Source organism: Arachis ipaensis, chromosome B01, assembly GCF_000816755.2.
Source record: "Arachis ipaensis cultivar K30076 chromosome B01, Araip1.1, whole genome shotgun sequence".
Classification (NCBI taxonomy): domain Eukaryota; kingdom Viridiplantae; phylum Streptophyta; class Magnoliopsida; order Fabales; family Fabaceae; genus Arachis; species Arachis ipaensis.
In genome coordinates, this window is record NC_029785.2 from 887,187 (window position 1) to 900,779 (window position 13,593).

At 31.4% G+C, this 13,593-nt stretch overlaps 2 protein-coding genes across 5 annotated transcripts in view; one reads left to right on the top strand and one right to left on the bottom strand.

The window, feature by feature from the left end:
- LOC107627419 (pentatricopeptide repeat-containing protein At2g26790, mitochondrial) lies at nucleotides 5,694-11,519 on the bottom strand. Of its 4 annotated transcripts, XM_016330277.2 has the most exons (7): nucleotides 11,305-11,479; nucleotides 8,056-10,638; nucleotides 7,906-7,958; nucleotides 7,755-7,835; nucleotides 6,590-6,674; nucleotides 6,203-6,295; nucleotides 5,694-6,117 (listed from the first exon to the last, which is right to left on the bottom strand). In XM_016330277.2, the coding sequence occupies exon 2, from the start codon at nucleotides 10,577-10,579 to the stop codon at nucleotides 8,126-8,128; it is 2,454 nt and encodes an 817-aa protein (XP_016185763.1). In that variant the 5' UTR covers nucleotides 10,580-10,638; nucleotides 11,305-11,479; the 3' UTR covers nucleotides 5,694-6,117; nucleotides 6,203-6,295; nucleotides 6,590-6,674; nucleotides 7,755-7,835; nucleotides 7,906-7,958; nucleotides 8,056-8,125. The 4 variants fall into 4 exon arrangements, with proteins under 4 accessions (XP_016185763.1, XP_016185871.1, XP_020967679.1 ...); XM_016330385.2 differs by lacking the exon at nucleotides 6,203-6,295 and having other exon boundaries at nucleotides 5,694-5,981; XM_021112020.1 differs by lacking the exon at nucleotides 11,305-11,479 and having other exon boundaries at nucleotides 8,056-10,644.
- LOC107627340 (probable isoprenylcysteine alpha-carbonyl methylesterase ICMEL1) overlaps nucleotides 6,295-13,593 on the top strand; it is a 12,675-nt gene continuing 5,376 nt past the window's right edge. Inside the window, exon 1 of the mRNA XM_021112105.1 lies at nucleotides 6,295-6,617. Within this exon, the coding sequence (XP_020967764.1) occupies nucleotides 6,562-6,617 (56 nt within the window). The 5' untranslated portion in view covers nucleotides 6,295-6,561. The remainder of the gene's footprint in view (nucleotides 6,618-13,593) is intronic.

The following is a 13,593-nucleotide window of genomic DNA, read 5'->3' on the forward strand; positions in this document are numbered from 1 at the left end:
ATTTTATTAATATGTATGAAATTTGGAATGATTGAATTTTATATTTGTTTTGAAAAAAATTGATATTTCTGCGGATAGGGTAGGGTAGATTGGTAGAGTTTAGAACTTTACGGTGCGGATAGGGTTAAGATTGAGAGATTCTCAACCTGTGGATAGAATAGGATATGTTTTAATTAAATTTTCAACCTGAGGGTAGAATTAGGGTAGAGTCCAAACCTTACCCTACCCTTCTCATTGCCAGTTCTAGTCGCAGATTTGAGCTTTATTTAAGAATTTATCCCTGGCCAATAAATTGCTATATACACAAGACGAAATTTGAACCCTTAACATTTGTTTAAGCGGACGAGTGAGCTGACAAATTAATTGTAATTTTTTTTGTTCATAAATCATAGATCGCAGTATAGTTTTGCGATTTATGGACAAATTTTGGCTTTAAGAGGTGATGAGATTAATTAATTACATTTTTGCTGTGGTTTTTTTTTTTTTTGGTGACTACATTTTTTTGCTGTGGTTTAAAGTGATTTTACTCTAAATAAAAACAAACATATGCGTAAATCATGTTGGATCCAGGAAATTAATTCATTAGTTATTTTTGTAGTTACTTTATTCACATAAAAAAAAAAAAACCCATAAAATAATAAGGTTTTTCATTTCTAATCATTTCAACCAATAATATTAAGAGGTCCAGGTAATTATCACTCTGATTAATCCATTAGTAAATAGTCTTTCACTTAAATATGGTCATTAATGGCTTTTTGGTAGTAAGCAATAATATTTTGTACAATGATCCAGATGATTTTATGGTTTTTGGTCATGTCAAGAGATCCAACAAAATGTTTACATTAACTTTCATTTTAATACTCCGTTAAACAAAAAGTTAGGCTACTCATTTTAGATATTTTCGAAATCCATAGCTCAATTTGGTTAAGGAGTTTGAACTTTGAACTGTGTTTTCATGGGATTCAAACTTCAATATTAAAGCAAGGAACGAAAAGCATAGGAAGCTGTTACTTGCAAACACACACATATTTATAGGGTGCACAAGGAATCTCTAATTGACAAAGAAAAAGAGTAGATATAATGAAATTAGATAATGCACTAATCTAACTTCCTGTTGAGAAAGCACAACTTTGGCTTTACACTTAATAATAGCAGCAGATACAAGGGGGCCAAACAACTTCTTGAGGTAAACATAAAAATTTTAGAAGTGTAGATGAAAGTTGCCAAGGACTAAACAAGTTAAATGCAATTTTTTTTTCTTTTTTCTTTAAGATTTATATATTCCTAATACTTTCCAATAATCCTGGGTGGAGTGGTCCTTTTCCTCTCTCCGATATGATACTCTAGTCGACGCTGTCCAGCCTCCAGCCGACCCCCCATCCGCCTGCCGACGCCGCTCAAGCATCTCCGCGAACGTCTGATCGCTCAGTGTGTCATCTTTTGCGCTGCCCATCTGCGTGCCAACTGTGCACCCTCCGCAGCCTCGCCTTTACTGTTACAGCTCAATACCATTGTTGACAACAATGACAACTACCTCAACGCCAACGTATTGTTCAAAGTCATGTAGAATTTTCATTTCATCCATCTTCGCCATGAATCTCACAACATGTTGCACGCACAGTGAGAAGGTATGCAGTGAAAGTTTTATATAACGCATGTGGATGTTTATTTTTCATGCAAATGAGATGTTTATTTTTAGAGTAAATAGGTTCTTCACATAAATGAGATGTTTGTTTTGAATGTAAATGAAATATTTATTCTCTAAGCAAATGAGATGTTTATTCTTAACACAGTACTCGAAGTTGGTGAAAACGGGAGATGACGACACTGGTGAGGAGTTTGGATAAAAAAGAAGTGTAATTAGAGTTAAAAGGAGGAGATAGTTAAAATTTAGAATGGTAGAGTTAAAAAGATTTTTTTTAACTTAATTTGGGGTGTTTTTTTTTTTAATCTTTAATGGGATAAAAAATTAGCCTATTATTTACATTATTTAAATGTTTCATTGTCTACTTAGCAAAATCCTATTTTTATTATTCGAACTTTGTGATGTTATATGCTCTAGTCCTTTTAATAAATAAATAAATAAACCCATAGCTTTGCTAGGAATTTATTAAAATAAATCCAAATAATTTAGTTATTGAAATTAAACTCTAACAAAGATAATTAAATAATACTACATATATTATTTAGATTTCTACAATTTTTTGGTGTGTACGGATTTTTTTTGTATGTCTGCGGATAAGGTAGGATAGGGTACATCCTAAATTCGTATTCTACCATATCCGCACCCCATATATAATACACTATAAAAATTAGGTATACAGTGAAAGAGGTGAGAGTTAAGTCCACAACCTCCCTCATATAATAACTTGTAATAAGTGAGCAACCATTAAATTAGTTAGTTAATTTAGTAATTTAGAGTAATTGTATATTTATAATAATAATAATATGTATGTAATTTTATGTTAGATTTTTTTAATATTTTAATATTTTTAATTTTAATTTGAATTTAGTTTTTTATTTTTTATTTTATTAATATGTATGAAATTTGGAATGATTGAATTTTATATTTGTTTTGAAAAAAATTGATATTTCTGCGGATAGGGTAGGGTAGATTGGTAGAGTTTAGAACTTTACGGTGCGGATAGGGTTAAGATTGAGAGATTCTCAACCTGTGGATAGAATAGGATATGTTTTAATTAAATTTTCAACCTGAGGGTAGAATTAGGGTAGAGTCCAAACCTTACCCTACCCTTCTCATTGCCAGTTCTAGTCGCAGATTTGAGCTTTATTTAAGAATTTATCCCTGGCCAATAAATTGCTATATACACAAGACGAAATTTGAACCCTTAACATTTGTTTAAGCGGACGAGTGAGCTGACAAATTAATTGTAATTTTTTTTGTTCATAAATCATAGATCGCAGTATAGTTTTGCGATTTATGGACAAATTTTGGCTTTAAGAGGTGATGAGATTAATTAATTACATTTTTGCTGTGGTTTTTTTTTTTTTTGGTGACTACATTTTTTTGCTGTGGTTTAAAGTGATTTTACTCTAAATAAAAACAAACATATGCGTAAATCATGTTGGATCCAGGATCATTAGTTATTAGTTATTTTTGTAGTTACTTTATTCACATAAAAAAAAAAAAACCCATAAAATAATAAGGTTTTTCATTTCTAATCATAATAATATTAAATATTAAGAGGTCCAGGTAATTATCACTCTGATTAATCCATTAGTAAATAGTCTTTCACTTAAATATGGTCATTAATGGCTTTTTGGTAGTAAGCAATAATATTTTGTACAATGATCCAGATGATTTTATGGTTTTTGGTCATGTCAAGAGATCCAACAAAATAGTTTTGAAGTGCATATTTTTCACATGATTATTCAACTTTTTTTTTTTTTGCCATATTTCTTGATTATAATTGAGTACTTTGTATCAGAACAAAGTAGAGAGAATCTAAAAGAAATTATTGAAACAATTAATCACTTAAATAATAATAACTAGCTGTTGTTTCTACTTTTTAAGTCCACATCCTTAAACTTTCATTATACATCTAATAAACCTAATAGTGTAGACAATCTTTTGACTGCTTTAATTATGTTTAGATAGATTAATTAATTATGAAAATCATCCAAAACTAATAAAGTTAAATTTCTAAAACTCAACCGTTAATGAAGTAGCTTTGTACTTGTATACTTACACTTTACAACTTAACAATCTTTTGACTGAAAAAGGCATTTATATATATATTGGTAGTGTGTAACATAAAAGAATGAGTCAAGAGATGTATTTTTTAATGATATAGAAGAAACAAAATTGGTGCCTCCGATTTCTTGTTTAGTTGCACAATAATTTCTAAAAGCCGTACAAATCGAATTGAATTGTCTGATTTACATTTTTTAAACTTTAAAAAATTTAGCATTGAAATTGAATTTTTCGATTTTTGTTTTTAAAAATAAAAAATTTTAAAAGTACAAATTGAACCTTTCGATTTGATTAATATCAATTAAAAAAATAACTCCATATCAAACAAAAATACCCAAACTTCTAATAATAACGTATTACACATATTTAATCATTATAAAAAAAAATTGGCCCTTTCATGTACGTAAGGTTTGGTTTTTCATACACTTTAATTTATGAAGAAAAAAAAATGTGAAGCACTTAGTAATTTCATTTTCAAGACATTGTTATGAACCATCTCTTCTAAATTCTAATACTATGGTAATGTATATACAATGTTATGCATATACATTGTTTAAGGTTTTTATATCTCCTCTTGTTCACAAGTTTAAAATAGGTAAGGAAGATGGATTTGAAAAGCTTATTATATATTTTTACAATTTTATTCTTTATTGCATTAGCAATAAACACTTAAATGGTAAAAAATTGTAAACTAATAAGTAATAACCTATATATTAGAGATAAAAATTTAAATTAAATTAAAAACTCAAAATTTCGAATTTGGAAAACTTGAAAATGAAGAGTTTGGAAGATCTTGGAACGTTGACAAAAGTCTCCAAATAATAAAACTCATGAATGAGATTTAACCTTTTAAAATCTTTCTCTTTCCTTTGAACTAGCACTTTTTAACCTAATTCATAACATATTCTCAACGTTATAATTATTTTTCTTATATTAGGAATTCTTCTAACTTAAGTTGTAGCATTTTAAAGTGTTACGGTGTTATCAATTGTAAGAAGTAAAAGTACCAAATTAGTTGCCTAAATTACTTTATATATTTGACTATGAAATATGCTTTCATATCTCATTTATGTGGCATCCAGATGTAACCCTAACTCCCCAAGTTTGATGAGAATGATTTATCAAAATCATACACAACTTAATTAGATTTTTTTTCCCACTTTTTTTTAGGTTAAATATATAACCACTAAACCACCAATGCATGATCATGGAAGAGTTATGCCACTAGTAGCAATTAGTGCTTACAAAAAAGATAATAAAGCATTTGAGTCAAAGTCAATGATTGATCTCTTTCGGCAGACGCTAAAAACAATACTTGAGTGTATGACAATGATCTTTATATATGTAAATATATCCTTTCTCTTTTTCCTTTTCTTCTTTTTCCTTTTTTGGCTAAAATTTTTCTAATCTTTATATATATTGTACGATATAGAGATGGGAATTCTTTTTTTAATAGAATGAATTTCCTACATAGCTTTGAAATTTTATTTTATTTTTTCTTGTATAAGCTAAAATGAGAACATAATTAATTATTTAATTTTGATCCATTATATTCATCAAGTGCCATAGTATTGAAAAGCAAAATTTAGTTGGAGATTTGGTTAAAAACCAAATGTATGTCTTGCATTACTTGAATTTTAAATATTGACTTGATGGATATTGATGGAACAAAATATTAAAATGTTTAGTCACTACTTAGATACAACAAAGATAAATAAATAAATAATATTTGACAAAAGAATGAAGTAAATCACATTACAAATTTTAAGCATATATATTATTCCTAAGAATGTTATGGAAAATTTATTGTACACTCGTCAAGAGAGAGTGATTCTTCCTTCGCAAGGAATAATGACCATAGTCAATGAGTAATTGCTCAAATGGCATAGTCTCTCCATACTCAATTAAGAAGTTGCGGGTTCGAGACTCATATCTTTGGTTTAAAAAAAAAAAAAAGGAATAATGACCATAAAAAATGTGGGTGAAACCTACATAATACTCATAAATTATGTGGGGAAAAAGAAAGGGTGGAACAACTGCTCTTCCATGGTTACTAACAACAAAAAATTACTCCGAAAATGGAGATACATTTAGGCAGACCATGACCTAAACTAGCCAACTCGTCCACGCGCATGTTAGCTTCCCGGCATAAGGTTTGCATCCACCTACAACTCACCGTCGTCGGCTAATTCCCTTATAGCCAGACGAGACACTGCGTAGCCCTAGATTACTCGCGGCGTCACCACAAGACCTATGGTCCATGTTTCTACAAAAATACACAAGCCCTAAGAAATACTCCACAGCTTTGCTTTGGTTACCAAACAAGATCCTAAATTTACATCCAAGCCAAAATGAAACTTCCCTTGTGATATCTAACATAGTCCTTAGCCAAAGATATGATCCTGCAGTGCAATTTTAAGAAGAGGACTAGTAATTTGGTATTATTCTCGACGACGACAGCACGCAAGAGAGAAATAAGGTTCCTACCGTGTCTAGCCATGGTTTAAAATCTCCTTGGTAAAATAATCCTTAAGGTGCTTGAGCTTCTAGTCTCGAGCGCTCAAATCTTGTCTTAGCTGACTAGAAAAAGAAAATGCAAGACTGACTTTGAATTAATTTTTCTTAATAGAACCATTGCAGAACAATCTCTAGCATACTTTTGATGATGTTAACTTGCTCATAAGTGACCATGACAAACATAATAATATCATTTGAAAAGCACAAGTGAGGTAAATTAGGATCATTCCTACTGATTTTAATTGGTTTCCACGTGTTGTGTTCAATATAAGTATTGATAAGGTGAGCCAATCTTTCCATTTCACACAGAACAAAAAGCACTTTTGAAAATGCAGCATGTACATGTACATTACATACCTGAATACCTGATAATCCAGCGAAATCAGTAACTACAGCAACAAATGGTCTTGGACCATTGTTTTAAGGAAAATACAACACAAGCCTGCAAAAGAAAATAACAAAGTATCGAAATAAAACAAGTTTTAAATATGGTAATTAATGGCTTTTTGGTAGTAAGCAATAATATTTTGTACAATGATCCAGATGACTTTATGGTTTTTGGTCATGTCAAGAGATCCAACAAAATGTTTACATTAACTTTCATTTTAATACTCCGTCAAACAACATAAAGTTAGGCTACTCATTTTAGATATTTTCGAAATCAATAGCTTAATTTGGTTAGGAGTTTGAACTTTGAACTGTGTTTGCATGGGATTCAAACTTCAATATTAAAGCAAGGAACGAAAAGCATGGGAAGCTATTACTGACAAACACATATCTATAGATCTATAGATCCGAGTGTAATCACAAACATCCTTACTAGCACTTTAAACTCGGTAGACCCAAATGCCATATGAAGAAAAGGTGTCTCCTTTTTATACAGTTGATTAAAATTACACAAGGAACTCATCCAAGGGAAAATTTGTTATCATAAAAATTAGCATGTGATAATGGGTGAGAGATAACGTTGACTGCAGCTAAGCCGTTAATTGATGAGCCTTTTTAGTTAGATGCTATAATAGTTTGCTAGTAACAAAAGGATAAAAACAAGGTGTTAGATAGGGTGCACAAGGAATCTCTAATTGACAAAGGAAAAAGAGTAGAGATATAATGAAATTAGATAATGCACTAATCTTCATAGTTCCTATTGAGAAAGCTCAACTTTGGCTTTACACTTAATAATAGCACCAGATACAAGGGGCCAAACAACTTCTTGAGGTAAACATAAAATTTTGGAAGTGCAGATGAAAGTTGCCAAGGACTAAACAAGTTAAATGCAATTTTCTTTTCTTTTTTCTTGAAGATTTATATATTCCTAATACTTTCCAATAATCTTGGGTGGAGTGGTAAAGTTTTTGTCTAGATCACAAGTTCAAATATCAAAACAGCCTCTCTACTTATGGAGGAAAGTCCATAGTCAATTTATTGTAAAAAAGTAGTACAAAATTCTGTGGTCACTGTAGTTTCGGTTATTAAAGGAGAAACCTTATACTCCCAAATGAAAAGTAGACTAATCAATTACCTGAAGAAACACATTTGCATTAGTCTTCACCTGATTCAACTTTGACTGCAACTTTCTTAAGAATTTTCTGTGAACGATGTACTGCACAAAACACTGTGTCAATTGTTTCATAATTACATGTCATTCTAACTCATATACTGTAGATCCATACCTATGCACAACAACTTCCTAGTAATCAAATCACAAGGCTTTTCTCTTTCAAACCTGTATAAGCAAACACAATCTCTTGGTCAATAATCAAACAACTATAATTCAGTAAGTCTTCACAAATTACTTAACAGCATCTTGGACTTTACTTCACCTTTGGGTATTTACTTGATATACTTTAAGACTTCGGACAAACCGAAGCTCAAACCGTCTATACTGATTGATTACTTTCGAAATTGAACCTTTCTAGCTTTCACAATACCACGTTCAAAAGCCGAGATGAGATCAGATCCTGGTGTCATTCCTTTGGAAGACATTTCCTTAAGCAGTGTATCAGCTTTCTCCATGTGCCCTCGGATACAAAAGCCAGAAATCATAGCACTATATGTTACAGTATCTGGTTGTAATCCTCTGTCAACCATTTCATCGAAGAGGCTAATGGCATCTTGAAAGTTAGCCGCCCTTATTTGACCATCAATCAACACAGTGTAACTAACAACATCTGGAGTTATTTCCATTTGCTGCATCTCTTTCCAGAGAGAAGAAACGTCCCATGTTCTTTTTCCACTTGGAGACAAGAAATGCCTTCTTAAATTTGCTTTCAAGTTCCCATCAAGTAGAACTGTATACGTAAGGACATCAGGTTTTATCCCTTTTCTCTTCATATCCTCAAAGAGTTCATGGGCCTCTTGCAAGTAGTTCATCCTACAATATGTATTTATCATAATTGTGTAAGTTATTACATCAGGCATAAATCCTTTCTTGATGAAAAAATCAAACAAAGAACGAGCATGTTCCAATTTCCCATCATGGCACATAGCAGCTATTACTTTAGAATACATTATTTTGCTAGGTTCCACGTTAAGAGCCAACATTGTGTCTAGCAGCATAATAGCTTTGTGGATGTCACCTGCCATGCAGAGTTTATCAAGTAGCTTAAAACAGGAACCTTCTTTAGAAATATCTCCTTGGTTTGACAGATTAAGGAATAGTTCATAGGATTTTCCGATAAGGTTTGCTTCACAGTAGCCATTCACCATGGCGGAATAGACTTCAATGCTCCTATCTTCCAAGCTGTTAAAATATGCCTCGGCTTCCACTACCTTCCCCGCTGAACATAAACCTTCGATGATCATCTTGTGTGTAATGGAGTTTGGCTTCACACCTTGAGTCTCCATATAGTCCAAAAGGTCAATTGCATCATGAGCCTGGCCGTTTCTAGACAAACCAGCAGCAATTACATTATATGTGACAATATCAGGCTTCAAACCTTTCTCTTTCATTTCTTTGAACATAGCAAAGGCATCAACAAGTTTACCCCGAAGGAAATATCCATTTATAAGGGTTGTATAGTGCTTAATATCTAAAACCATACGCTTAGCTTTCATGTCTTCCACCATGTCCACTGCATCGTCCACTTTCTCCAACTTACACAAAGCACTGAATACAATGTTGTAGGCCACCCCATCAAGAAACATGCCTGATTCCTTCAATTCTTTGAACAGCTCAACCACCTCCATAGTAAGGCCCATCTCAACCAAGCACTGGAGGATGTAGCTAACAATCACACAATTCGTTTTTATACCTCTTGAAAGCATGGCTTCATGTAGGGCTAAAGCTTTAAGCAGATTATGACTTTTACAGTACCCATAGATCAATGGTGAATAAACATCCACCTGACAAACCAACCCCTTCTTTTCCATATCTAAATACACACTCTCGGCTTCATCCAACTTCATCTCACTACAAAACCCCCGGACAACGACTATGTAAGCATAAAGGTCTACAGGGACATTCTCCCTTCTACATGCTTGGAGGATGGCATATCCCAAAGTGGACCTCATATTCTTGCAAAGCCCCTCAATATAAGCCGTGTAACAATACGAATGAGGCCTTACCCCGGCTTCTTCCATCTCCTTGAACACATAAGCTGCCTCTTCCAGTTCACACTTCTTACAGAATGCCTTTATCACAATACCATAAGTGTAATGGTTAGGACACAAACCAAGTCTCTTGAGTTGTCTATAAATTGCCAACGCCATATCAACCTTACCATTCTCAACCATCCTATTTATAAGAAAGTTACAAGTAAGGATATTCGGCACAACACCGCGCCTCCTAGTTCGGAACAAGAAATCAGTGGCCTCGTCAAACATTTTAAGAACAACACAAGCTTTAACATACACATCAATTGCTCTAAGCATGTAATTGTGATTCCCACCATTAACAGCACCATCATCCAATAGTAACTCAAACAAGTCATGGATTTCAAATGAAGGGTGCTGTTTAGACAGTGCAATAAGATCATGGAACACGGAATCCAACCTTCTATTCAAGCCCCAGTAGCAGAAAATCCTGATGATTGCTGCATAGGTTGAAATGTTCTCAGGGAACCCCACAAACTGTTGTTGCTTCAGTTGAGTGAAGAGTGAAAAAGCAAGAGAAGGATCGTTCTGCAAACTTTTCACAATGTGAAAACTTTCTTCTTTTATGTTGTCGTTGGTGATGTTATTGCTGCTACAATAAGAAGAAGATGAAGAAGAAGAATAATCCTCACTTTCACTGAAATCGGTGTGTGAAACATTGAAGTGTGCAAGTGCAGCAGTTGAAGCAAACTTGAATTTGAACTTGGAGCTGTGAGTGAACTTGGTGATGGGGAACTTGAAGCTAAACCACATGGAAGATTAATATTGAGCAACATCAACAACAAAACTCCGTTTTGTTCCGACAACAAAAACTGTGGCAGAGAGAGAGACACACAAATCACCAGGTATTAAGAGTAGCTGGTTGGGGAAACCAAGCTTCCGAAAACTGGACTAGACACTAGACATCAAACATGGCAAGAAGAAATAAATATCAAATTGCACACTGCAAGTTAAAGATATTCTGGTATGTAGTATTAGTTCTAATACAGCAATCTAACAGCAAAACTTGATCATACTCAATTGCCATAACACCATCTATAGAATGAATCAAAAGTTTGTACAACCTCAATTTTTGGCTTTACACCAGAAAACGTGCTTCAACGATAATCATACAATACAAAATCTTATGCTGACACTAAGCTATTGCTAAATAATTCAATGATTTTTTGTTTCTTTTCTTGCCTAATGTTCCAAATATACTACTTCTTGGCTCTATTATCAATGCATAATCCAATTTTCTTTAACAAGCATACATAGTTTAACCTTTAGAACAAGTTCAGATTCATAGGAATTGGTATAAATAAAATTATCAGCGGCAGCAGCAGCAACAATAAATAACTAAATTAGAAGCAACAACAACACTTATAGCAGCTACAATTCAATAATGCACTGCAAAGATTCACTTATAGCAGAAGCAACAACACAATCATTATCAGCTAAAAGCTAAGTAGCAAAAAAGAGGAAGCAGAGCAGCGTACGGAAGTGGAAGAACGGAAGCAGCACAGAAACAGATTCGAATCTTGCATACAGAACAGAAGAACGAGAAACGAGCGCGGCAGCGGATGCGGCGGCAAACCGGAGAGGCGCAGGCGGTGACGGCGAGAGCTGGGACTAGTTGTGAGAGGCTTTAATCCGGTTTTTCGCAAGGTTAGGGAAAATGGACCCTTTCATTACAAATTAATTTATTAATTAATTAAAATACGTGAAATTCTAGTATTATCCTAACTAATAACTTGAGTTTACTTCTTTACCCTTCCTAAAGAAACTAATGCCTCTGTTTCCTTTTTTGTTAAGAAAGCAAAATTTTGGATAGGCCCAACAGTAAGTTTAAACAATTAACAATCACTGCGCCTCCTGACCAAAAACGTCATAATTAACAATTTTGGATAGGCCCATTTTGACTGACCCAAAAAATGCCGAATTTATAGTGTTAATGCTTCTACTTGAATTATTTAAAATATATACATTTATTAACATTTTAAGAATAATTAAATCTTAAATTTTAAAAATAACTAATAAAAAGTCATAAAATTAATCAGTACTAACGTAATAGTATCTTAATTTTACACAATAAGAATAACAATTCATGAACTATATCCATGAACTATATCCAATAATGTTTCTAATGATATATTTGACTAAACCATCCTAAAATAATATAAAATAACAATTATTCTAAATTAATAACTAATATATTTGTAAAAAATCGTATCAAAATTCAATCTCTAAAGCATCTTTTGAGAAATACATATTTAATGTTGCATATTTTTGTCACATTTTTAAATTATTTAAGAGCATTTTTGTTGATAGCAAAATTCAGACACATTTTTGTCAACGATAAAATTATTCGAATGTATTTTTGGTAATTTACCCAAATTAATAACTAATATACTTATATATATAAATATATATGTTGTTTAATTATTTTTTAATATATATTTTATATTCTAATAAATATTTTATATAAATAACTAATTTAATAGTTATTTTTTGATAATTATTAACATGAATGTAAAATTATATAGATAGATAAAATCAAGGGTGAGGCCTAATAGAAACAAAAAAAACAAATAAGCAATTCCAGCTTGCAAACTGCTATGGATCAATGCACAGACAGATGCATGCTCCTATAAGCAAAGGCCAAGCTGTATTTTATGATTTTATCCATACATGTTTCTTGCAAATATGTTATAAATTATTATTGGATATCTAAGTCTATTTATAAATTATTTAATATTTTAATCATGTTATTAAAGCGTATGGGCGAAGGACTTTGAAATAAATGTTCACTTCTCACACGAAAAAAAAAATGCTCACTTTATAAATTATTTTGTATAATATTTTATCATTTAAGTTCTCAAACTTAATGTTTCATAATAATAATAGTATGAAGTTATATCTACGATAAGAGTAATAAAAAGCACAAATTTATCAATATAATTTTGAAAGTTCAATATCAATTTTTAAAACAACATAAAAATTACAAGACATCAAAGTTGAAAAAGAATAATTCAACCACATAATAAGAAGCTTTTAAGTAAAAAATTGAAATAGTCATCAACTAATGCAAACATCATATAAATTGATATTTGTGTAATTTTTTAGAATTTCCAATACATCCTATTTTACAATTTCTAGAATATTAAAGGAGAAGAAATTATTAACGCAATTTTTTTAATAAAAAAAATAAAGTATATTTTTTGTTCCTGAAATTTGATAAAAGTTTTAAAAATATTCCTAAGGTTTATTTTGTTTTAATTTTATCCCAAAAGTTTTCGATTTGCATCAAATATACTCATAACAGCTAATTTTTCAAAAAATTTAAGACCAATTTAACAACAATTTCATAAGAACAACTCTCAATACAAGCAAATCAAGCATAATTTTTATATATTATTGTTAAATTAATCTTAATTTTTTTTAATTTAACTATTAAAATATATTTGATACAAATAAACAATTTTTAAAATAAAATAAAACTTAAAAGTATTTTGCATATCAAACAAGAAGCAAAAGTAATTGCTGATTATGAGGTCCAATTGTTGCTAGCATGTGTTTTGAGATTTGTGACAAATTTCTTAGGAGCTTTTCGGTTCCATTATTAATATAATTAATGTCAATCTTTAATTTGTCTTATTAAGCTTTCAGCGTTTGTGGAGTTGAGCTTTTGAGACAATGCAGTTGTTTTTTATAATTATCTAAGATTTTATATGTATGTATTGATTATTTCATTAAAAAGAAATCAAATTATTTATTCTAATAAGTAT